We start from the raw sequence: 13277 nt of genomic DNA, 5'->3' as shown, positions 1-13277 counted from the left end.
CACCTGCTTTTCAGAAACGCTATTTTTAGAGCAAACATAAACACCGCAAACTATTTGCGGGCTACATGAATCCCACTGCTGCGCAAACCAGATTTATTTGCATAGTCTCCTCCCACTAATGTGCACTTTCTGGCCGGAACGCCCATAATGCATATGCAGTAGCTTCAGAAACGCAAAGTGGAGAGCGGCGCAGTTTTGCCAGGATAACTGACGCAGTTCCATGTTTGCGGCTTTGATAGATAAGCTTGGGCCGATTTTAGCGGAGCAAAGCCGTCTGCACCTGTTTTAGTACACGCAAAGCGTTAATAGATCAGGGCCCTACAGTATACTCTGAACCGAAACCAGAAGAATACCCTCATTGTCCCTGCACAGATGTTAATCCTGTGGTGGAGGGCTATGGTGATGATGGGGTAGCAGTGGTGGAGGAAGTCAGTTCAGTGAGGACTCCTGGTTAGAAGCTGTTTTGGATCTGAGAAACATGAGTTTTTACAGCATTGTAGCACCTTCCAAACGGCAGCACAGATAACAGATGATGGTAAGGGTGGGCTGCATCCTGCAGAGGCAACATGATATTCACTTGTGGGGGTGGGACTTGTATCCTGGGCTGTGCAACTCTAAAGCTGAAGTGTTGTCTTTCCACGTACAACAGTTGATGAGTAAAATATCTGTCAAGCTGTGGTTGTAAAAAAACAGCTTCCCTCACAGGAAACACATGAGATATACGACATTGATGGCTTTATCGGTCAGTTAAAAGGATGGCATTTAGTAGTTCAGGCTGTTTTCTTCACTAGATCTCCGGCCCCCCCGAGCGCTATGGCTTATATTTTCAACAGTTTCTTGGGAATGGTAATGTGTAACTCTGTGGGGTAAATTGTGATGGACAGCTTACCCTCTAGGTGATCTACAGAAGGCATTTATATCCCATCCAGGAGGTCTGCAATCCAGCCACAAAATGCAGTGTTTATTACAGAAACTATATGGTAAATCCACCATGTGTCATCTACGATAACAGCATTATTTATCACATTTTCATCATAAAAAGATCACTTTCACTACTATGTTGGTAAGAGACCTCTAATTTAAACCTGGAAATGATGATGAAGCCACTTCCTGTCAAACTTTCCACCAATCAGAGAGCTTAAATTGACGGTAATGTCCAATCAGCAGCAGCCAAAGATCAACCAGTGAGTAGAAAATTCTATGTGTGTCTGAAAAGAAGAAAAATAATGCTCCTCTATGGCTGGAATAAAGCTAAGAAGACATTGGCAACACAAAGCAGCTGAGCTGGAGTTGGTTTAGTGGGGATAGCAGGTACATAGTAGCAGAAATAACTGGAAATGAGGAAAAAGTGGAAATATGGAAATAGTTTCTGTTGTGTGTTTGTTTCAATTGTCAATATTTTTTCTGACAGGGGTTTGTTTTGTTTGTGTGTCGTGTGGACATAATATTCCAGGACAAACATAGGAGTCAGTAAAAAACGAACAAGCTTTGTAGGCAGCTTAAATGCTTTAAACCTTTTCAAAGCTGAGGTCCTCCAATTATAACATCTTAAGATGATGATGTCAAAATGTGCCAAATGGCCGGTCTGAAGAGTTCGCCTGAACAGTCGTTAATAAAACATCTCTAATTCTGTTCTGCTTCAGTTTATCCGAGCTGGCCTTTGCAGAGACAATGTTCTCATATTGTACTATGATCTAATAGAGGTTTAGAGCTCCAGGTGCATCATTCAAAGTGTTTTTTAAAGGCAAGCCTGAAACTTTTTTCATTTGTACTATGCGCCATGTTCATTTGTTCTCCACCAGTAACACATATGCTGGTATTTACCGACTCCAGAAGTATTCAAATATACCTTGTGGTTGCAAAGTTGTTGTTCATACTCTCATATGTAAGTCGCTTTGGATAAAAGCGTCTGCTAAATGACTGTAGAATAGAATAGAATAGAATAGAATAGAATGACGTACCCAGTTCATTATGGGTATCCAGTTTTTGAGCAGAGACCTAAAATTAAGCACAGAGCTCTAAGGGTTAAATGCATTTCTCTTTCTCTATGTCACAGGTAAAACCACGGAAGGGAATCATTTAGACAGCTATGTTACGGATTTCTTTGAAAAGCAGATTGCACATCAGTTTAATTCTCTTGTGCTGTGCTTGTGTGTGAGTCAGATTTTATCATTCAGACATGAAACTGATGTGTTCAGTTGCCATCAGTTTTGGTCATAAAAAGAAGAGCAAAGGAAAGCCTGGATGTGTTTTACTCTGCAGGAGAGGAGGATGGATTACAACCTGGATGTGTTTTACTCACTTTGATGGAGAGGAGGAAGGATTTTATGAGTCACGGCCAGAAACGGGGAGAGGGTTCCTGACATTACATGTGATAAGACACACAGTCTCAGCTTGTACGTGACAATTTGTAAATTAATGATCATTTGTTAACAGCAATAAGTAGGAAAAGCTTTAATCATTTGGGTCTGACAGGGTTCCAGGTTCACGTTCAGGTTTGCGTTAAGGTTTGACATTTTTTGTTCAGCTTGGGCCCAAATCCAAGTTTTAGATAGTCCAATTCAGTTCTGGCTCATAAACCCTTTGCTGGTAATTAAGTTATTCATATTTTATCAAATTTTAGCCCATCATACATTTTATTATCTTAAAAAAAGGTGTTCTCCCTATAGATTGGTAAAGTTTTTACATTTAAACATCTATTTATTGAGCACGGCCACGCTGCGAGCGTACTCCCATTTTCACTGGATGTGAAACTCATTTTGAAATGTTTGAAACTGGAGACAATCATGATTTATTCTTTTTTACAATATCAGCCTGTAGATGTGTCAGCAGTTTCACAGAAAGGCACCTGGAGTATTTTACGGCCATCAGGAAATATGGTAATATCGTCTATGCACAGAACTGTGCTCTGACATTATTATATGGACATCTGAAGCAAATATATAACACATGTCCAACTAAATTTGTAAAAAAGGAAGAACTTTAACCTCCATTTGGAAATCTACAGTTCATTCTTACTTCATTCCTAAGAAAAGCTTCCCTTTAAATTAGTTTGTGAGAGCACTTTTAAAGCCAGCGAGTGCCACATGCTATATCAGTAACGTGGCTGTTCAGACAGACTAAAGCTCTACATAAAACAGCTGATGGAATTAAAACCACACGTAGCAAAGAAGGGAGTAAAAGTGACAAGAAAAAGGTCAATACTCAGGAGTTAGCCACTGTTATGTATGCCTGAAAGAAAAAAAAAAGGAATTTGTCTAAAACTGTCTAAAAAGGAATGGTCTAAAATGTAAATATACCCGTTTAACCTTCTGGTGCTGGTAGTTAGAGAAGGTTAAGTTGCCAAAATCTCTCCACTTCCTGATAGTGGTAATAATTGACTGAGTCAACAGATTAAAGGGTTTATTTGACAGAACTCACTGGACTGACCAACACGCAGAACAAAAGAGAAAGTCCAAAGAGTTGGAAGTTTGCACAAGTCAGGAAGGTCTCTTTCTAAACAACTTTAAATTCCCACAACGTCTGTTTCAAAAGTTCTACACAAATTCAGTTTTTTTTCTAAGGTCTGGAAGAAGATCCAACCTGTCCAAACAGCTGCAGCTAACATGATATTGATTGAGATGGCTAGAAAACAAGGAAGAGAATATATCGCCACTGGAAGCTACTGATGTTCCCATATTAGTTTTACATCACCAAATACTGAAAGGCTCCAATCCACAGAAGTCTAAACTCATATTTAAGTTGGTCTTTTATCATTAGATAAGACAAACGAACGAACGAACGAATGAATGAATGTCATTGTACATGAACAACAAAATTGGATGACTTCCTTTCTAGCGCCACAAAAAAAGATTAAAAAATTAATATATTGTATATTATATATTTGAACACATCACGGTGGAGGAAACTTCACGCTCGTTAAATTTGAAGGAACAGCTTGAATTTTTTCAGTAAAACCTCAAATCATCAGTAAAACAAACTTGGACTTAACATGGAGTTAAACAGGACCATGTCCCTAAACATAAGTAAAAACTGACTCAGCAGACCAACACTCAGCTTTTGGATTAGATTTTAGTCCTGAACTCTGAACTGAAAATTTGTGGATGATGCTTAAAAATTGAGTTTATGGGGTGGTGTTTAGCTAACTGGCTGAGCAGCCACCACATGTACAGAGGCTACAGCTCCTCAGTGTAGCCGGCCCAGCTTTGAGTCCTGCCTGCCTGTTGGCCTGCCAGTCACTTCCTCCCTTTCTGCTATATATTCATCCATTTTTGCCTTGTGGACTCAAAACCATAATCCCACTCAGAAGGGAAACATGACAGGCCGATATAAACCTTGAAAAGCACATTTTAGTTTAAGTCTCTTAGCAGACCTGTACATAGACTTTGCCTCGGGGTGACAGGCTGTCATTTAAATGATCCAGCACGCTGAGATTACCCTTTGCTCATTCATTATTGGCATTGCTGTCTCAGCATCATTTATTTTCACACAAACTATAACATATGGAATGTTTGACTCCTTGAAGGTCTTATTTACTGTGTCACTGTCAAAACTAGAAAGCAGGTGGATAGCTCCAGGCTTCGTCGTGCCATCACATTTGTTCTTCTAAAGTATACTCTGCAACTTTGTAGCTTTGCTGTGTGAAATCAACCTCTCCAATGAATATTGAAAGACCAAAAACATTTTTTAAAAGAAAGAAAAAGGATGCTTATGGGTGTTTTTGAGTCTCCTTGCAAACCAGCAACAGCTGGAAGATTCAAAGGGCAGCCAAACCATCATTCAGCTTGCTAATTTCAAAAAAGAAGAAGAAGAATAAGAAAAAAAAAAAAAAGAGAGCAGCTACAATATTGATTGTTAGTTGGTAAAACACAAAAATAATGATGTTCCAGCGTGTCAAGGTAAAGCAGGCAAGTCAAGGCTCAAAGTCCCCAAGACACAGATAACTAGTATTTTCAGGGCTGGTGATGTATGACCCACCCATAGCGCAGTTGAGAATTTGCAGTGATGTCAAGGAATGTGGCGAATGTTTGGGATTAAGGTTAACTGTGCACAGACCAGCTTCTACCAGGCCCGTGAAACCAGGGACGACACCCTGCTAAACTTGTTATTGTAGCAAAAAGCTCTTAGCATCCCAGGTAAACAATGTGCATCAATGTTATGATAAAGTATTAAAACTGATGGGATATCTTATTAAACATAACCAAACAGTTAGTAAAACCACAGTAGGCAAATGAAAACACAGAAGTGACAAAATAACTGTCCCGAGGCTGTTTTTAACTGGAGCTTCTTGTTTCTCCCTCCACCACCCAGAACGTCATTTGCTGCGTTTCTTGTCAGCTGCTAATACGGCTGCTTTTGGTGTACAAGAGGATGATGGAAAGCCCTTTTGACTCTATTTGTTATGACACATATATTTGATGCTATAAGGATTAAGATTGGGCGACTGGGTTCAGGGGTCTAAACCTAGAGTAACTCAACCTTAAACAGAAAGAAAATAAAGATTAACTTCACAGTGTGGTTGTATGGGAGGTCAACTCAGGTCTTCTGGATAACAATCTCCCTCCAGACTCTTTAATGCTAAGGTTTTAAAAACGACATAGTTTAACTCATTTCATACAATCTCAAATAAACAAAAACATGACTTATTACACGTTACAACTGAAGTCAAAACGCAAAAGTAGTGTAATTTTTTTTTCCATAGGAACTAGTATAAGCTTAGTGTGGTGTGAGGTATAAATTAAATAACTTTGGTTATTTGTCCTGACAGTGTTTTCACAAAATTTTCCATTCACACTATTTCATGACTTAACCTTTTGAAAGCCAAGGTCCCTCAAACATTGAGAACAAATGGTGCCAAACTGTCCCAAAATGTCCATTTTGGAGACCTGAACTGTCTGGATTAAAAACTTTTTTCAGAGTTGACCTTTGCAGAGATAATGTTCACATAATGTGATGATTTTATTTTATTATATATAAAGCTGCATCATTTTCAAGTAATATTCATATTCATCCTGAAAGTGTTTTTTTTTTTTTTTTTGGCAAGCCTGAAACGTTTTTCATTTGTGCTATGTGCCATCTTTAATTATTCTTCTTTCTTCTTCTTTTTTTTACCCCCTGAACAACATGGCTGGAGGGCCACGGTCTGACCAGTAGAAGTCGGCATCAGAGGCTTTGTGGGAAAGTTAACCACCAGGGTGCTTAGGGACATGGTAGTCCGAGGCCAAGCCCAACACCAAGCCAACAAAGCCCTGTCAGATGCAGCAGCACTGGCAAGTCAGTGACTCTGGTTGAAGAGGAGAGATACCTCCTAGGCTCCTAGATAACACCGGTGCCTAGGAAGGGTTAGAAGCTGAGGGGGACACACCTGGGATGCCAGGTGCTGCCGATGAGCCCTCTGGAGATGTTGTGTGGGCCCAACATCTGAACACCAGTGAAGGAGGTTGCCATCTGATGACCTAGGCAAGCTTGTAACCTTCCCTCACCCTGTACACAGCGCCACAACCCCCACTCGGAACCCCTCAGATGGCGCGATACATGATTCAGCACCCCGTTCCCATCCCTCATCTATATCTTCAACCCTTCAATACACATACACCACACTTGGAAGAGCCCCGGATAGCAGGAAAATTCATCATTCACATGTATGAAAACTTAGAATTTTGAGTTATATGGAAAAATAACTAAATATATTTTGTTCACAAAATTAATATTTTCTTAAATATTAAACTTAAAATTGACATCTACAAACTAAGACTTCCAAAGAATAAAAGTTGATAACTAATTAAACTTTGAAATGATTACAAAAAAAAAAAAAAAAAAAAAAACACCTTTATGTCAAACAAACAGCAGCGAAACTAAGAAATTGTTTACTGTCAAGTTTAAAGTCCACATTGTTCAAATATTAATTTGACCCCAGGTGATATTTATACATCTTAATAAAGGCCACAAGTGTTCCCTTTACTATGAATCCAAAAGTACTTTGTTGTTGCAGGTATATACTCATTTAATTTTTAAACTGTATTTTAGATATAAAGTCATGGATGGCAGAGAACTTCTTACAGCTCAACCAGGACAAGACTGAGGTTTTAATTATCGGTCCTGAAGACAAGAGAGGGAGCATCTCATGCAAACTACAAGACTTTAAACTTTCTCAGTGTGTGAGAAATCTGGGTGTTCTTTTCGACTCTGAGCTGAACTTTATTCCACACATTAGAAATGTCACAAAGACAGGCTTTTATCATCTTAAAAACATCGCCAGAGTCCGCCCGTTTCTCTCTCTTGCCAGCACGGAGGTGCTGATGCATGCTTTTATTTTTAGTAAATTAGATTACTGTAATGCCCTGCTCTCTGGTCTTCCCAAAAAGAGTACTTCTAGCTTACAGTTACTCCAGAACTCAGCGGCACGAGTTCTGACGAGGACCAGGGGGTGGGAACACATTACACCAGTTTTAAAATCGCTGCACTCGCTCCCCGTGCGTTTCAGGATTGATTTTAAGGTTCTTTTACTTGTTTATAAATGTCTTAATGGTCTTGGGCCTTCTTATTTATCTGACCTGCTTTTAGACTACAAACCCTCGCGGACCCTGAGGTCCTCTGGTACTGGCCTTTTGGTCATTCCTAAGGCGAGGACCAAAACACATGGCGAGGCCACGTTCCAATATTGTGGCCCTCGCCTGTGGAACGGCCTGCCAGGGGGCCTCGGGTCTGCAGAGACTGTAGATGCTTTTAAAAAGAGGCTCAAGACACATCTTTTTAGCTTAGCTTTTAATTGAACTTCTTAATCATTTAGTTATTTGACTAACAATATCATTAGTTTATTTATTCAGTTATTTTAATTAATTTATTTATCTATTTTGTTTATTTTTATCACTCATTTGTATCTTGGTCTTAAATTGACTTTTTAATATATATTAATTTTCTTTTATTGTTCTTATTACGTTGATTTATTTATGCTCTTTTAAGTATCTTATACTGTGTTTTATTTTCAGCTTTTATCTTTTTTATCTTTTATCCTCTAGCTCCGGTGTTCCCTCATGGGGATCCTCCACATCGTGGGCTGTCTCTCCGGCCTGCAGGGTTGTCGTTGCGGGGGTCGACCTGGACGGGATGGCTGACGGGCCCTGCATTGCAGTCCTGTGGCTGTGGTGGGGGCCCTCGCCTGACCCGATCTTGGCGGCTCCTGTGGCGATGGCCTCTGTGGTTGCTGGCGGGGCGCTCATGGTGTGGATGGGTCCCCAAGGTACTGCTTCCTCACAGTGGTGTCAAGCCAATCGTCTTTTATCTTGTCTTTTAGATCTCTCTCTCAAACTTAGTTCTTAAACCGTTTCAGTTAAAGAGACAGGAACTAGAAGGAATACTTTTAATTCTATGAAAAGAAGAGTGGCATCATCTGTTTGTGCTGTGTGTTGCGCGCTTGTGTGTGTGTGTGTGTGTGTGTGTGAGAATGTGTGTGATTTCAAATGTAAAGTAGATAGCATTTGCATTATTCTACTCTTAGATTTTTAATATATGTTTTTACACTGTAAAGCACTTTGTATTGCATGACAATGTATGAAAAGGGCTATACAAATAAAGTTTGAATTGAATTGAATTGAATTTCATTAACTCTTGTAGGGCGCTAAAATTTACGAACCTTTTCAGTCATCGGAGGACAAATAGGTCCCTTCTCAAAAACTACTGTAAAACAAATTACAGATTTTTATTTATTTAATATTTTTCACTCAGACCTCCTAAAATGTCTTTAGTTCAAACAAAAATACTCAATATGTTGACATTCAAATTATTTCAACTTTCTAAATTATTTATTTTTTTATTTAAAAACAGTCTTTATTTTTATTAAACAAAAACACAACAAAGGAGGGGATCCAGGCCCCGCCTCTGAGATCACGCTGGCCAATCAGAAGGTAGACAGAAAGACTTGTTTTATGTAGCCGTGCCCTCAATAACACCATGTGATGCCTTTGTTCTTCTGTATACTCAGCAACTTACCGTGTTTTCAACTCAAAGTCAAAAGTCTTGTTAACAAACACTGTGATGCAACAGGAAGCAGAACCTTCAGTTATCAGACGTCTCTCTGTGGAACCAGCTCTCCGTTTGGTATCAGGAAGCAGAACCTTCTCTACCTTTCAGATCAGACTTTAAACTTCATTTTTGATAAAGCTATAGTTAAGCTGGTTTGGTGTGGTTAGCTATTCTGCTATAGGCAGAATGCACTGAGCTTCTTCCTGAGCTTTTTTCTCTTTATTCGCCATGTATGAATTATTATTTTACATAATTTGTGTTTCTCTAAGTAGGCATCCCTGGCTTACAGTTATGATGCTTGTTGACCCTTCTTCCCTGACCTCTACACCCCTCAACAGGCCCAGGCAGATGGCTGTCCTTCGTCAGCCTGGCTCTGCTGGAGATTAAAGAGAGTACACCCTGAACTGCTTGTCAATTAGTGGAGATTTCCTCCAGTTAACCAGAGTTTATTTTCTTTTACTTTTTTTAATATCTCCACTGCCAGCTTGTGCAGCTCAGGATGGAGGATTAAACTGAAGAAATTATTTGATGCAATCCATTGGTTTCCTTAGCTGGGTAATTATTTATGAACTGGCTTATATGAACAGAGTTATAATAAAAAGGACTGATGTGGATCATATAATGGATTTTTTTTAAATTAGCTTACAAATTACAAATTAAAGCTAGCAGCGTTTTATACTGAACCAGCTCCAGAGCCTGCTGCATGTCATTGAAAATCACCACATAACAGATGCTGTGCTTCAACACTGTGTGAGGTTTTACGGCTGGAAAACTGACTCACACACACACACACACACACACACACACACACACACACACACATACAGCAAGCATGTCTCTTACCTAAAAGGCCTCCGAGCAGGAATAATGAAATGGGCGATTGAATCATTCTGTTTGGTTTCGGTGCTCAACTCCACTGTGTTTTAAACGCTGCACAGTGTGTATACACCAATACACACACTCCACAGTAATGCCAGAAACTCTTCAGTGTGTGTTTTCAGTTGGACACACATGGGTCACCAGGCCTCAGGTCTTCATGGCACTGCTGAGCCTCTCTCCGAGAGACAGACAGGTCACAGCTTTTATGCTCCGTACACCGTCTTGGCTTCCTGTTGTTGGTGGTCTGAAAACAAAAGAAAACTGTAAAAAACAAGAAACAAAACTATGGAGAATTAAACCAAGAAGTCTCAACACTAACAGCAATATCTGGTCTTTTTTTTTTTTTACTTATTTTGCAGCATTCGTCAACCTAAACCTCACAAACTGTTTACAGAAAATTCTTCACATGACCATTTCTAAAGACAAACAAATGTTTCCTTAAAAGTAGTTTTTAAACATAAACCAAACATTTTCCACAACTTTTGGCTTTTAGGGTTTTTAAATACAAATATAGGATGACTTTGGGACCAACAGTCTAATATGTAAAAAAAAAAAAACTTTTTCAACAGATGACTTAAAAGGTTTTAAGTGTACATGTGTTACTTATTTATTCATATATCTGATTAAAAAACTGTATAATATTGCAATTTATCTATATTCAAAGCTGAAGAAATAAGTGAACTAAGCAGCCGCTTAGGACCCCCACCTGAGTGAGCTTGAAATGTCTAGATCTGGATAAAAAAAAATAGAAAACACAAATATATCATTGATTTATTTATTAGAAATATAAAACACGGAAAACTTGTTTTTATACTGTTTAATTGTGGCTGTGTGCTAACCATAAAACATTTATGGTTGACACACAAATACTACTTGCTTAATCAGCTCCTGCTGTCTTTGCTGGATGCAGCGTGCAGCCACTCAGCCAGAATCTGTCACAAGTTGGCTCTAGTTTTGAGCTATTTTGTAGTGGAAGATTGCATGTTTTGTACGTTTTTGTGCCTCTTTTTCAAAATTTAAAAAACAAAAATAATTTAAAGTACTCAGGATAGGTTTATCTCAGAGCAACACCCTCTGAGCGCAATTATTGACCCTCCATGGACCATGGCGTAGGATTATTTTCAAAAATATCGTCACATTTAATGAATGAGGGATATGACAAAAAGAAAAAAATATATAAAATGTCAATGTACATGTTCATGTATGTGTTGGTTCTTTTGTCAAACTGTTAAAATGCAATAAAAAGTCAAACAAATCAAATTTAATTGATTATGTTGTTTACTTCAAATGTGTCTTGTCTGCTGACGTTTTCTCTTAATTTCTAATACAAATTCTGTATAAATCACTGATTATTAAAAATGATAAATTAATACTAAACCATTTTTTTCAGAATTTGCTACCCCATGAAGGTTAAAAATCACAACCAGAGTGACACCAGTATGATGTAAGCCAACTACAAATAAAGCAAATAAAGGGGCGTGTTGCATTTACAGTGTGTGAAATGATCAAGCACCAGTAAAACACACAGAGGATGTTGAGATGGACCCCCCCAATCAAATTCTGCCTATGGCCCAGTAGAGGTTGGGGCAGCCCTGTCTAGACTGATGGATCCCACAGGGATTTCGGATATTAACATGGTTATCTCTGTTTCAACATGAATCACTTGTTTCTTTTCAAGTACAAACTTAAAATTCAATCATCAGATTATATGCAAGTCTACACAACCCTGCAGATAAAGAGAATACATTTCCCCCTCAGAATATGGCCACAGAGTTGATGTATAGTTCCAAAAAAACAGCAGAATGCATTTATAACTGAGCTTTGTAATACTTATGTTTAGTAGATCCCTTGTTAACATACCTAAAATATCACAAGAATCTATCAGTGAAGGTCTGATTCCATCACTGAATGCATTCTGAGAAAGAAAAGATGCACCAGTGAGCTCTGCGATATAAGAAGTCCTGGATATCCACAGAAGAAAAGACTAGCGGGAGATTGCAGGATATTTTCCATGGTAAAGAAAAGACCCTTATCAATACATCTAACCAAGTAAGGCCAGTCTACACCAAGAAAGAATTTCTGAAGAGCAGCTATGTTGTTGTTTGTCAAGACTTAGTAAAAGAAAGAATAAAAATAAATTTCCTTAAAAACAGAACAAACTTGTTTAATTCAGTGTCATTCCTAATTATATGTCCTTGCAGAAACACACACAAAATGTGAAGATGTAAATGCTATAAGACATCTAACTAAATCTCATCAGTCTTTTTGGTGTCCTGTGCAGACAAATGTCTGTACAGAGCCAAATTTACACCCGTAAATGTAAGAATTAATGTTATGTCACACACAAGGCTGGTGGTTCACTGCAACAATGGTAGCATTTTTGTAAACTTTTACAGAAGTGCTTCAAGCTGAATGCTACAACCAGCCCTCTAAAGCTGGATTTATACTCATGAGGCATCTGTGTGCGGTCGGTTAAGGCGTAGCCGACACTGTTGAGTTTGCTCTCGCAATCAAGCGTAGGGGGTACGCGTCGTATTGGTGTTGTGTTGCAGTTTCTCCTCCTAATCTGAAGGTGGCAGCAGAGGTGGTATCGGCTGGTAAACTCAACAGGATGGATTTCTTTTGATGGTTCACTTCAGTTCTGGTAGGTATTTCCTGTTTTAAAACAGCAATGACTTCCAACATGGTGCAGTGTCTTCATGAGCTTGTGGAAGCAAACGAAGAAAGAATTCGATCAGCCTCTCATCAACTTGATCCACTGGTTATTGTTTTTGAAAAAGGCAGTTACCAAAATACAAATTCAGCGAGAAGATCCAGAAATCTGGAATTGTGTAATCCCAAACTGACTGACTGACTGTCTGCATAGCAGGGGTGCACGTCAGGTCTGGAAGAGGTGCGCGTCGAGCCTCTGCGGACCTACACGGTGCCTACGGTGGTGACGGTGTAGCTGACCTTACGCAGACACTGCATGAGTATAAATCCAGCTTTAGGCTGAGAATATATTTGCTTTTTATAACACGTATGTATCCTAGCGGCTTTAAAATTTAAAATTTTTTATGTTTGTTTGCAGTGTCATTTGTGCACACCCTCAAAAATAAAATGCTACATTAGCAAAAGACAACTCTCTAACTGTTCTCGTGTTAGCTAAATGCTAACATCAACTTTCTAACAGTTCACTTAACAGAACTAATTTAGCTAACAGCACATTGGGCTATCTTATAAAACATTAATTTGCCTTGCCTAATAAAGAAACTTTGCCTGAAAAACTATGTTAATGTGCTTAACTAATTAAAATGAGCTTATTAGCTCTAAACATAAAGTAGTTCTGCAATTGGAACCAGTGGTGGTGCCTAATGAGAGGTAACCGAGGTTAGCCA

General features: G+C 38.8%; 1 protein-coding gene across 2 annotated transcripts in view; it reads right to left on the bottom strand.

Moving 5' to 3' along the window:
- The window catches only part of il34 (interleukin 34), a 75817-nt gene that overhangs the window by 47827 nt on the left and 14713 nt on the right, over positions 1-13277 (bottom strand). The window contains exon 2 of one of the 2 annotated variants that reach the window (XM_041997487.1): positions 9865-10161. In XM_041997487.1, the coding sequence (XP_041853421.1) occupies positions 9865-9910 (46 nt within the window). In that variant the 5' untranslated portion in view covers positions 9911-10161. The remainder of the gene's footprint in view (positions 1-9864; positions 10162-13277) is intronic. The other variant, XM_041997486.1, reaches the window with a different exon arrangement.

Source organism: Melanotaenia boesemani, chromosome 10 (genome assembly GCF_017639745.1).
Source record: "Melanotaenia boesemani isolate fMelBoe1 chromosome 10, fMelBoe1.pri, whole genome shotgun sequence".
NCBI classification, from domain to species: Eukaryota; Metazoa; Chordata; class Actinopteri; order Atheriniformes; family Melanotaeniidae; genus Melanotaenia; species Melanotaenia boesemani.
This window is presented reverse-complemented; position numbering and strand designations above follow the sequence as displayed.